This window comes from Leptodactylus fuscus, chromosome 5 (genome assembly GCF_031893055.1).
Source record: "Leptodactylus fuscus isolate aLepFus1 chromosome 5, aLepFus1.hap2, whole genome shotgun sequence".
NCBI classification, from domain to species: Eukaryota; Metazoa; Chordata; class Amphibia; order Anura; family Leptodactylidae; genus Leptodactylus; species Leptodactylus fuscus.
The window spans coordinates 93200909-93214536 of NC_134269.1; the positions used below are offsets into that span (position 1 = coordinate 93200909).

General features: G+C 40.3%; 1 protein-coding gene across 1 annotated transcript in view; it reads left to right on the top strand.

Annotated features, from left to right (window-relative positions):
- Nucleotides 1-8443, top strand: part of HCN4 (hyperpolarization activated cyclic nucleotide gated potassium channel 4) — a 119854-nt gene extending 111411 nt beyond the window's left edge. The window contains exons 6-8 of the mRNA XM_075273682.1: nucleotides 552-792; nucleotides 2308-2472; nucleotides 5198-8443. Coding sequence (XP_075129783.1) covers nucleotides 552-792; nucleotides 2308-2472; nucleotides 5198-6303 — 1512 coding nt within the window. The 3' untranslated portion in view covers nucleotides 6304-8443. The remainder of the gene's footprint in view (nucleotides 1-551; nucleotides 793-2307; nucleotides 2473-5197) is intronic.
- Nucleotides 8444-13628: the final 5185 nt, after the last annotated feature.

The following is a 13628-nucleotide window of genomic DNA, read 5'->3' on the forward strand; positions in this document are numbered from 1 at the left end:
TATAGCATAGTTAACCTGAACTGCGTTAGAAACTGGACCAGTGAGTGTGATAAAATCACGCAGTCCACAACATCTCGGGGTTCGCACTACCATTGAATTCCGTTATAAAACCCAAAAAAATGGACACCTATCATAACAGACTTTAACAGACACTAAGGAGGCGTTCACACTACCGTAATTGTCCGATAGGTAGTGTCCACTGCTAGTGTCCGTTCAAAATCTCGCACGGACATTAGGAGCGGACACTAGCTGTGTCCGTGACACTTTTCATTCATTTAAATGGCGATCAGGTGCATTCTTTTGCACTCCGTGCCTGTCCTTAAGTGTCCGTTTGTAAAGATGTCCGACTATTCAAGCGGACAGAAAAAACCTACATGTAGGGTTTTTCTGTACGCACATCAGGAGTAAGATGGAGCTTCATATCTCATTTTATAATATAAATGAGCTGCATTTTCAGTGCCAACAGCAATGTGCCTTGTTCATCTCTGCTTCTAAACTTACCAAAGAATGTAAATTATCTTGTCTTATCTTACCCTGTTCTCTTTTAATAGGAGATCATTAATTTTAACTGCCGTAAACTAGTGGCCTCTATGCCACTTTTTGCCAATGCTGACCCGAATTTTGTGACCTCGATGCTAACAAAGCTACGGTTTGAGGTTTTTCAACCAGGAGACTATCTTATTCGAGAGGGAACAGTTGGCAAGAAGATGTTCTTTATACAGCATGGTGTTGTCAGTATCTTGAGTAAAGGCAGTAAAGAAACCAAACTTGCTGATGGATCCTACTTTGGTGGTAAGTACATTCACTTGTGTATTATATACTGCATGTCACAAAGATAGGGAAAGAGAGACATTGATTCCACCTGAGAAAAGTCCCATAGAGAGGACTGAAACGTCCCATCTGAGGAGTCAGTAAAGAAGAATCAAACCCAATGCTGACACCCATATGTTATATGAAGAGTAATGCTTATTGCTTTTGTAGATAGATATGTAGATAGATAGATAGATAGATAGATAGATAGATAGAAAGAAAGAAAGAAAGAAAGAAAGAAAGAAAGAAAGAAAGAAAGAAAGAAAGAAAGAAAGAAAGAAAGAAAGAAAGATCCTGCTACCTCTTGTGTCACCCCCTCTACCTCATAGATTGTAAGCTCTTGCGAGCAGGGTCCTCAGTCCCATTGTGTGAAATGACTTTCTTTGTAACGTATCTTTCTGTCTGTATTTGAACCCTACCAATTGTACAGCGCTGCGGAATATGTTGGCGCTATATAAATAAATGTTTTTATTATTATTATAGATAGATAGATAGATAGATAGATAGATAGGAGATAGATAGATAGATAGATAGATAGATAGATAGATAGATAGATAGACTATTTTATACATCGCTTTGCTTTCTATCTAAGGCACTATTTGTTGCAAATGTACAGATGTAGCAGCGTTAACCTGATATCTTCACTCAGAACAGAATATATCCAGCAACAAACAAAAACCATACAAACTATAATACAAATTAACTTTTAATCTTCATGACGTGGTTCTAGGTGAAACTCCTCTTAGTCGTAGCATCAGAGTAAAACTGAACTTCAGCAATAGGTTAAACTGTTGCAGCATGATATCTTATCACAAAATACAAAAAAAACTATGAAAAGCCATTGAAAAAATTTTTTTTTATTGTCTTCTGTAATAAGAGGTCATGCTGGAGGAGTTTAAACAATTGCAGAAGTTTGGGTTAGCCCTGATACATCTGTATGTCATTTTTTTCATGTTATTTTTAAAAACTGGGCTAAAAACTAGACCAGTAAATGTAGTGAAGTCTCGCTGTTCACAGCATCTGTTTGTATGTATTTAGCAAATGCCACTGAACTAAGATGCAATCTCTTTTGATATGTATTAAAACATGAAAAATATTTTTTTAAAAACATAAAAACTAGCTAAATCACATTTGTGGTGCATGAGCATAGACTGACAAAAACTGCTAAGATTGTGAGCTTATTCTTACCCTGAACTGACCCAGGGAAACCCTATTTCTGCTGTGACAGAAGATGGTCATCACCCTGAAAGCGCCTTTGTCAAGGCAATTGCTCATTATAAAAATAGAACCTGTCAGGGTGAATTTAGGGTAAAAACAGACCACAATACAGTATGTCCTCTTACACCAAAGCCACATTTTATATCTTTTTGTGTTTGTCAAGATTTTTGCTACAAATCACTTCAATAAATGAATGAAATTTTACAGTTACCAATAAAGGTTATGTTTTATTTCAGTGATCTTTAACTAGACTGATATTCCTTAAAACACATCTTTCAGAAATATGCCTGCTGACACGAGGAAGAAGAACTGCCAGTGTTAGAGCTGACACGTACTGCCGATTGTACTCACTGAGTGTAGACCACTTCAATGAGGTTCTGGAAGAGTATCCAATGATGAGACGGGCGTTTGAAAGTGTTGCACTAGATCGCTTAGACCGAATTGGTGAGTAGCTGAAATGTTAGAAAAGCACATTTCCTAATATTGTAAATAAGTACTAAAAGATGAATTAGGATAGTCAGCAAGCTACCTGAGCCTACTAAGGAATATATATGTATATCCTAAACCACTTTTAGGCCTGGGCCCCACATTGCGAATATGCAGCGTTTTGGCAGCACCAGAAATGCCACGGCAAAAAACCCTGCATGTATTACAGTACCTGCAGAGTGGATAGGATTTGGCTAATCCCATCCATACATTGCATTTTTTGGCAGCGCTCACTACATGAAGCTTTTGCCTTAAGTGGTTTTCTGGGTCGAAATGCTTTGATGTCAGAATCTGTTTTATTGTATCATTTGTTTTGTCTGTGTTGAATAATAATGGAGAAGGGCAGAGTGATAGAGAGTGATGGATTGAAGAGATGGCTTAGAGCTTGGATAAATTCAGTATTATTGTTGGGCACGAGATGAGAATGAATTGGTTGTGAGTGCAGGGTGAGGTGTGGCTTGTAGAGTAAGATGGAAGTTGGGAAGCTGGTTATACGGGGAGAGCAGTGAGCAGCCCTGTGAAAGGGGTTGTAGGGTTTTAGCTTAGGTTAAATCTCTTTTTATTATTATTCCTATTTTGTTGAAATACATGGCAAGTACCGTATTTTTCGGACTATAAGACGCACGCAGGTTTTAGAGGAGAAAAATAGGGAAAAAAAAATTTTCAGGCAAAAAATGGTAAAATATTTAATGTATGGGAGTTGTAGTTTTGGAACAGCTGCAAGGCCACATTGACAGGTGACCCTGCAGCAGTACGGGGATGTATAGGGCGTTTTTTTTGTGGGGCCAGGTGTACTTTTTAGATATACCATTTTGGGAAATGTTTATTGCTTAGATCACCTATTATTTAATTCAGAGGCAAAACAGAGAGAAAAACCCAGCGGTTTAGCACTTTTGATTTTGACGTTCACTGTACATAAAACTATTAGTAGACCGGGCATTTTCGGACACAGGGATACCTAATGTGTATGTTTCACAGTAATGTTATACTTCTATATGTATTCTAGGGAAAGGAGGTGAACTTTTATTTATTTTATTTTTTATTATATTTTTTTAAGTGTTTTTTTTTTATTTATTTTTTTACTATTTTATTATCCCCCGCTTAGGGGACTTGAACCTGCAATCATTTGATTGCAAGTCCCATAGACGGCAATACAAGTGTATTGCCGTCTATGGGAGATTCTATACATTACTATCGCGGAGTGTCATAGACCAGCCGCGATAGTAATATATATCTATGACAGGCCTCGGAGCCTTCATTAGGCTCCCAGCTGTCATCGGAACAGGTCGGCTCCTGCGGCCTCGCCGTGCAGGAGCCGGCCTGCATCACTAAAGGTATGGGGCCGGTGGGGACCGGCCCCGGGGCTAACTAACTGCCGGGACCTGCGGAGGAGGAGCGGATTTACAGCATGCCACCGCTGGTTTTCTTCAGCGGCAGGAGCGTGGCAATCTGCAGGCCCCAGCAGCTAAGACACTCCCCGGCATCTGCTGTAATAGACCGGCAGATGCCGGGGACTGTCTTAGCTGCCGGGGCCTGCAGATTGTCACGCTCCTGCCGCTGCAGAAAACCAGCGGTGGCAGTAGCGCGGCCATGCTGCAAATCCGCTCTCCCCCCCCCCCCACATTCGGACTATAAGACACACCCTCATTTTCCTCCGAAATTTGGGGGAAAAAAAGTGCGTCTTATAGTCCGAAAAATACAGTATATATTTTGTTAACTGTGATAACAGATGTAGTACATGACCTAGTGGTAGAAAGTTGAAAGTAATAAATAATTGTATGGGGTTGTGGGATTCATATGGAACCCATCCAAAAATAAACTAGAATATTGAATGTATACAAAGCTAAAGGGAAGACCATAGAAGTCTATGGGTTACTACTGCTCCATACAAGAAGTCACTGTTAACTATTCAGCATTAAAGAAGCATTTCTGTCATTTTTTTTCTTGTCCTCTGCATTTTAAAACATATTTGAATGCCGTAATTGATGTAAAAAACGTAAAAAGTTATGGAATTACCTGTGCTCCATGGGACCTCCTCTCTGACATGCCAATTTACACAGTGACACAGTGTACATCAGTAAACTAGACGTTAGATCTTGTTGCAGTCTTAAGGAAGTCATATCAAGATTCCTATAGCAATGGATTGAAAGTCTGACTCGTGGCTGTCAACAAGGCAGAGAAGGGTTCATGTAGGGCAGGGGTAGGGAACCTTTGACTCTCCAGTTGCTGTGAAACTACAACTCCCAGCATGCTCCATTCACTTCCATGGGAGTTCCCAGAACAGCAGAGCCAGTATGCATGCTGGGAGTTGTAGTTTTGCAACAGCTGGAGAGCCGTACGTTCCCTACCCCTGATGTAGGGTAACGAAGCTCCGGAGGGGAGCTATTAAAAACGTTTTAATTATTTTTTTTTATTAATTACCATATTCACACAGACGCATACAAATGGGAGTGGGCAAGAAAGAGTGTGTAGAAGCGCTTCCTTACCGTTATTAAAAAACTGTTATTCTGTATTGGATTATTCTGTAGTGCTGTACAGAGATCACAGTCTTGTTTCCCTATGTCCAGTGTACACGAAGGCTAAGCATATTTTGACCTTAGTTGTAGTTGAACTTGACCAAGTGCTGCTGGGTGGCAGTCTATGCTGTGGACGTTAATTGAAAGTATTTTTTTTTTTTTTGTAGGTAAAAAGAATTCTCTCCTCTTACATAAGGTGCAGCATGACCTCCGGTCAGGAGTGCTTAACTATCAGGAAAATGAGATTATTCAGCAGATTGTGCAACATGACCGTGAGATGGCCCAGGGACCCCGCTGCACATATTCTGAGGCAGACTCTGCCCCAACTCCTCCAACCCCTGTAATATGGACACCTTTGGTTCAGGCACCTTTACAAGCAGCTGCTGCTACTACATCAGTTGCTATACCTTTAACTCACCAGCGACTACCAGCCAACATCTTCAGACCTCCAAGTTCTTCATTAGGAGTAACAGCTCGGCAATTCCAACACTTGCAGAGACAATCTTTTCCTTCACATATAGCAGGAGCCGAGGCGCCATTGTCTCAGCAGACCTCATACCATGTACATCAATTGGCTGGTTTCTCTGCAGCAGCCTGTGTGAGTCCTAGACCACCATCTAATGTACCATACTTTGACAGGGGTCCAACACAGCAGCGCATTCCTACCAGCTCAACTCCAGCTGCTTTTGACATTTCACAGTGGTCGCCAGGACTAGAAGCTTCCTCCCCTTGTCAACCAAGACTATCAAAATCTGACCAGCAACTCCCAATTCCCTCTTCTAGACAATCTCAAGGCTTACAGTCCCGGTCACCAGGTCATCCTTTACCTGGAGCTTCAGAGCCATCATGGGTGTTACCACCTCCACTTCAAAGATCAGACTCTCCAGGGAGTTCTCCCTTAGCACTAAGTCCAGGCCCTAACCGAACCACCCAAGTCTGTGGTTCTTCCAGGTCTCTTCTCCTTCCTCAAACAGCTCCCATTGTGTCTCATGCAAGCGGCTGCATAGCTCTGCCTCTTAACAGACTGAGGCAAGATGGTCGGCCAATTTCTGTTTCTCAGCCTTCTTTGCCTCAGCCAGCACCAGGCTCACCGCACTTTCCCCAGCAGTTCACGCCAGACTTTACTTTATTTCCTAGGGGAAGAAGTTCAGATCTAAAAGGCCACACCACTATGCCACAAAAAGGGTCTGCAGAATTTTCATTTGGAGCAAGTGCAAGTGTTGTTGGTATAGAGGACCTACCCTTTCACTCAAAACTCCCTTGTAACCTATGACCTTTTCTATTGCTAGAGATCTGCAGAACAACTTATGCCCAACAAGAGACATGTAGAATATTTTTGAGGTTGTAAACTGTAGTGAAAGGGTAGCTGGCAGGCTGGATATGTATTTTGACACCAATTTTAAATGACTCAGCATTTGTATAGCACATTCTAACAGCAATGATGCATTCAATGCAAATGGTTCAGATCATTACAACACCTATATGATCAAAGCATATGGTTTTCTCAAGCCGTTACGGGACTAAATAGCTAATAGTATTTCATCATGAGGTTGCAAATGTATATTGCCTTTCTGTGAAGACGAAGAATTGCTAAATGTATGTATTCAAGACACTCTGCTGTATGCTTCTCTAGCTGAAACCAATCTACAAATTCCTTTAGTCTTACACCCTTGACTTTGGCAAAGAAAAAAAAAATCAAAACAGCTTTGCAGATCTTTTAGCAATGAATAAGGATTAAGTTACTGAAAGGTATTAGTTGACATATACAGTCCTTAAGATGTAAAAGTTAAGTGTCCTCTTTTAGTGGTGGGAATGACCTACCCTTTGCAATAAGGCACCTGCTTTATCTGGACACCATTCTCATCAGTATTCTTCATTGATATATGTTATGTGCTGAAGACAGATGCACATGGCTAGAGTCCCGTCCTCTATATAACCTCTTGTCAATGCCAGTGGCACAGACAATATATTTCTTAGAGATACCTATGAAAGGTTTAATTTCTCTGGTACTTGTCACGAGTTTGAAAGCACATGATTCATTGGGATACACCTTTCATTGCACCTAGTGTGTGTTTTTGTGTGGTTAGCTAAAGGGACATCAAGGCAAGTACTCTAGTGCTTGCCTGCATAAGCAATATTATGTAACATTTTGTCCTTGTGCCTTCACTTCCCCTATGGAGTCAATAGAACAGGAATGACTCTTGGGGAGCCCCATACTGTCCGCTAAGAAAAGGCATCTGTGACATGGGGCATGCCATAACTGCAGCCTCATGCCAATTTCAGAATCTGCGCTTTCCTTGTTGCAATAAGGCACTGCCTTGGCATGGGTTGTGCAATGCAGACACTCGTATTGGAGAGTGCCTTATTGCTGCTGAATTACAGATCAGCGGTATGATATCCAGCTAGCATCTTGCTTTATTCCTGTGTGCACAGGCACTATATACTTCACCAAGTGGTGCTCCTAAATCACGGAGCAATCTGACTGGATGGAACCTGTTGTGCTGGAGCCATTACTTTCTGTTACATTCAATGGAATTGGAGAAGGTTCAGCTTTTCTCACTATTTCTCTGCCAGAGGTATGTCGCACTTTCTAAGTCTGTGACTGCAGCCAGGAGTTTATTGTATACAGATAAATCACAGGAGCCACTTTGGATTCCATGATCTTCGCTTACTACTGTGGAACTGTTCAGAAATTTCGAGCAGGATGAACTATTGAACCATTTTGTTTGTCTTCAATCGTGTCTACCTCCTCTCCCCAATCTCCAGTTTTATGTAATTCCTCTGCTTTTGCCATAAATCATGTTAAGTCCCTTCCTCTTTCCTGCTTATTTAACAATAACCTTCTAACCCCTGCACTATTAGGAAGTCATCGTACCCATCTTCTGTTGTGGTCAAATGTGCCTTTCTTCCTATTACTCCTCCAACCTCTGTTAACATCTTACCTCCAGCACTCCTCTCCTTGGAACCTTCCTGCTCATCATTCCAGACAAGAAAAACCTGCAGTATAATAATGAAGCCAGCATCTTCTCTATTACTAAGATTAGCCATTGGACTAAATTTTGCAACATTGTCTTTGCTAAATCAGGTAGATAGAAGAAACCATTTAGACAGAGGAATATGTGGGCTATTCTGAAATGTTTTCATGACAAAATATTAATATACCTTCATAAAGGCATCTGTTCAACTCCTTGTTTCCATGTGTAATTAGATGATATGAAGATTCTTAAGGGCAAGTGATTTGTGCACTCTTCTGGCAGTAAAAGGGTTAAAAGAGGTCTTGGTTAATAAAAAGAAAGAAAAAAAAGAGTAATAAAGAGTTTATGTTAGGTTATTACCATACAGTTATAGCAGCAGGTAGCTCTTTACAAAGGAAAAGAATTCTCTAGAAACATCACTTCTCGTGTATTTGCCAACATCCTCTTTGTTTTGAAGAGGATTCTGCTTCGTTTTTTTATAAGTAAAAATTAATAAAAGTATTTAAAGAAAAAAATATTTAATATATATATAAATATATACACAATTTCAGAATTTCAATAAATTTTCTTTAATAAAATGTGTGGAAAATGATTGATTCTGTGCAGATATTGACATTCACACTGCACCGTGTGGTTTTCCTTACTGATTAAGAAAATGTGTATTTCAGGATCTGAAAGAATGTGTAACATACAGAGATTTCTCACTAGTGTCTACACAGTATTTCTTTAATATTAGAGTTTTCATACTATCACATTCCTCAGAATGAGTCACTGCTTTGCTGCAGGGCTACTGTCCCATTCTGTAATCATAGGATAGTAGTCGCATGGTGACTCACAGCATTATAGGTGACTATGATAGATCAAGTCTCCACACATTGTTCAGCCCAGGAAGTACACAACATGCAATCTGTATTGCATGGACTGAAGTCGCCTATGTGAAGCAGGCCTAAAGCTGTATAAGGATATTTAAGCAATGTGTCTTTGACTGTTCTACATATCCAAATTGGGTAGGCCGAAAAAACCTGTACATTCAGCAGATGCCATCTCTGTTAGGCTAAGGACCCTTGTTGGGGGTAAAGCTGAGCCAAACCAAAGAGTAGATACAAAAGGAATGGGAAATATATAGGAAACACTTAAACTTCTCTTTTCATTTCAATCCACTCCTGGCTGTGGAAAAAAACACAGTAAAAACATTATCTTGTTTTTTTTCATTGCGTTTTTGCTTCCCTTATTAAATCTCTAGAGGAAACGAAAGCATTTCTGAAAGTGAAATTAACCCGCAGCGTTTTTTAAAATGCAGATTTTCCTTAGTTTTTTTTTTTCCCTTAATGTGTGGATGGGATTAGTCAGAATCCCATTCACTTTGTTATTACTGTAAAATTCAGCACTTTTTTTCTGCTGTGTTTCCACAACAGAAAAAACACTGTGTTTCTGCAACTTGGGAGATTAGCCTTAGACTAATGACCCGTTTTGTAGAAACACAGCTTTTTTTGTTGCGCCTTTGTGAGCCAAAGCCAAAAGTGACTACAAAAGGAATGATGAATATATAGGAAGTCCTTATACTTCTGTCATCTCAATACGCTCCTGGCCTTGGCTCCAAAAAAAAAACAAAAAAAAACATAAAAAAATATGCAACAAAAAAGTTGCATCTCTTCAACTTGGGTCCTTGGCTGTAGGTCAGGGGCCCCACGTTGTGAAAACACAGCATTTTGTCCACAGTGGGAATGCTATACTTTACATTACCTGCAAAATGGATGGGATTCTGGCTAATCCCTACCACACGTTGCAGAAAAAATTCTGCAGCATTTTTTGGGCTGTAGCGTGGTACAAGGGACTTTAGCCTTAGGCTGAGCCCCAAATTGCAGAAACTTAGCATTTGTTGTTGTAGATTTTGCTGCAGCTTTTTGAGCCAAAGTCAAGAATGGCTTGAAAAGGAATGGAAAATATAGAGCAAGAACTTGTACTTCTATCTTCTGCTAAATCCACTCCTGACTTTGGCTCCAAAAAAACGCCGCAATATCTGCAACAAAAAAGCTGCATGGGATTCAGCAATAAAGCACTGCGGGAAAAAGCACTGCGGGAAAAACCGCGACGGGAAAACATTGTGGTTCTTCCTCCAGCGTTTTAAACAGAAAGTTTGCTGAGCTTTCCTCTGCAGACTTTCTGTTACAATTATATCTATGAGAAAACTGCTGGCGTTTCCGTAGATATAATTGACATGCTTCGATTTCCACAAGCACGCCGATTTTGGAAATCGCAGTGTGTCTGCACCACAGTTTTTACCGCAAAGTGGGCATGGGATTCACTTGAATCCTGTCCACTTTGCCTGTACTATAAAACACCACGATTTTTCCCTGTTTCCGGCCCATGGGGCCCCGGCCTTAAGTGGTTTTCTGGGCCTTAAAAATATAATTGTGGTTAACATTTTACTACTGTAGCAGAGATGAGAGGTTTAATAAAATTAACATGCTGAGTTTTGCCAACTGTTTTTTTCAGCAATTAGAGAATAACACACAATAAAATCTTATGCACATTGCTGGGTCTGTTCCGCAAAGGGCAAAAATTTTGCATTTCCATAACATGGGGCCTTAACCTAAGGTCAGTGGTAAATGAACACGTTACAAGCTATTTCAGACAAATGTGACGGCCCAAACATGGGACTACTGATCTGAACTAACCATATAATAGGGACCCATGGTGCCGTCATTCTAGGCCAGCAGACCTCTGGTGGGCCCAGGACACTTTTCCATTAAATGGGTGTACCTGTAAGGTGTTCATCTAAAAATTTTCACAGAAATGAGACTTTAACAGCGCTATCATTGTTGACTGCGATATTTTATTACTATACTTCTGAGCTCTTGTTATATTTGGATAAAGAAAGCACAAGTTACAGCCACCATTTTATCAGTCACCTCACATAATAGAAATTAATCATGTCTGCCCTCTGCTCCCCTATTTACTTCTTTCTTCCAGCTTTTCCAGGTGTGCAGTGTCAGAATCATGTCGCATGCTCATGAAAATCTAGAAAACTCTTGTCAAAGTGTTTTAATGCAGCCTAATTGAGGATAATAATACATGTTTTTTCATGAAGAACCGCAATTTCTTATTCTGTTGTATTGAATTAGATTTAGTTTCATAAGTGGGAGAAAATGTGAAAAAAACAGGTTTAATAACTGATCTTTCTGGACATCCAATGGCAGTACACAAAAGGTTAACTTGTATGAGCCATACTTAGAACTGAAAAGCTGTTATTGCACCACAAACTATAATTATGTCTGACTATATGATGTCAGGGATTTAACAATTTCTCGCAAAATCACGTTAATTTACATCATTATGCATGAAGGAGGAGCTGAGCTCTCTCCAAACCCAGTGGATCCCTGCTGTATGAGGCTGAGCTCACACGGAGTAAAGTGGAGTGTGATCTGGCACGTATACGTGTGTCAGCAGTTTGCGTGTTCAAAAAGATCCCATTGATTTCAATGGGAGTTACAAGCGTATACGTCACGTAATTTTGCGCCTGTAATTGCGGGCGCAAAATTACGCGGCGTATACGCTCGTAACTCCCATTGAAATCAATGGGATCTTTTTGAGCGCGCAAACTGCTGACACACGTTTACGTGCCAGATCACGCTCCACTTTACTCCGTGTGAACTCAGCCTCATACAGACAGGACCCGCAGTTAACAGCTATGATTGCTGCTGTCACCGATCACAGCGGTTAACACTTTAGATACCGTGGTCAAACGCGACCACGGCATCTAAAGTGTGCAGTCGCCACCATCATTGAGCAATCGCCACCTTCTAGATCGGCAGCAGAGGGCAATGATTGGTTGTCACAACAACCGGGAGCCTATTGAAGGCTCCAAGGATTGTCATTATATCCTTTCTATTACACCCTGCCAGAGGCAGGGTGTAATAGAAGGCAATGTATTTTACTATTCATTGCAATATATTACTATATCAGTGAATAGTATGAATGTTCAGACCCCCTAGGGTTCAAGATCCCTAGGGGGTCTGAAAATAAAAGAAAAAGAGAAAAAAGTTTTTTAAAGTATAAAAAAAAACACAAAAAATCTAAAAATTGAAATCACCCCCCTTTCTTTAGATCACAATTAAAAATAAACAATAATAAACATAAATACTTTAGGTCTCCGGCGATCCAAAATGTATGAATAGTGAATGTTGTAAAAATTAAACCCATAAGAAATTGTCACTAATGCATTTTTTTTCCAACTCCACCTCATTCAGAGTTTTTTTTTCCAGCTTCCTCGAACATTGCACAGGATATTGAAAAGTACTATTAGGCTGCCTTCACACGATGTAAACACGAGCTGATTTTGTCAAAATACACGTGTAAAAAATGACATTGAAGTCAATGAGAGTCTGATTTTTACATTGATTTTTACACTGTATTTTGACAAAATCTGCTTGCGTTTACATCGTGTGAAGGCAGCCTGAGGGAGCATTCACACGATGTTACGCTCCACTCATTCTGAACATAAAATTCGTTCAGAATGAGCGCGAAACAAGCAGCTCCTATTGATTTGAATGGGTGCCGGCGTGGCGGCATACGCACGCTACCCATTGAAATGAATGGGAGGCTTTTTTCCCTATTGCTTTCAATGTCATACGCGCGTATCACATTGAAAGCAATAGGGAAAAAAGCCTCCCATTCATTTCAATGGGTAGCGCGCGTATGCCGCCACCCATTCAAATCAATGGGAGCTGCTTGTTACACGCTCATTCTGAACGAATTTTACGTTCAAAATGAGCAGAGCGTAACATCGTGTGAATACTCCCTTACAAAGTACAATTTGTCCCACAAACAGTAAGCCATCATGTAATTCTGTGAACTGAAAAATTAAAAAATTATGGCTCTTGGAACGGAGAGAGGGAAAAATGCAAAAACAAATATTGACAGGCATAAAAGGGTTAAAGGTGTTACTTATGCAAAAGTAATGTAAAACAAGTCAGGCTATGAAGGTCCTGCCCCTTATGGTCCACACCCTGTTAAAAAAAAAAAATGGTGTGAGCATTGGAAAAAATGGAAAACTTAGTGATTCTTGGTCCAAAATCGGAGATTGCCAAACTGTGCATCTTTACATCAGAAAACACATATGAGGAACTCTAACCCTTATGTATTTTTGTTTCTTCTGTTGAGGGTTTCTCGACACAAGCCTGTATACATAGGAAGTCTTATGTCCTTCCTGTTCCTGTCCCTCCATATTCCTTGGGAAGGCTGTATACACCTTGTGTCTCTTAGCCTGCATTGTGTACAAAGCATTGTTAGGTAGTATCTCAGAGGTTATGCGATAGCTAGAATAGTGCTATAGATCATCATTTTTGAACCTCCCTAATACCTACTGTTTCCCTTCTGTTCCTTTCTATTGCTTTACTTCACTTGCATGTGGGGCATTCTTGTCTGCTGCTTCTTGTGTGATGCATGAGTGGTCTCTTTCCTTGATACCATCCTGTGACTATTCCTCCTACTGGCTTCAGCTTTGGCACATGCAGAGGTAGTTATTTCCAACACATGGCCGTTAGATATATGTCAGGCATTACATTTGTATAGTACATGTTGGGATGTCATTGATCTTGCAAAGCTTTTGTCTGAGCTTGTT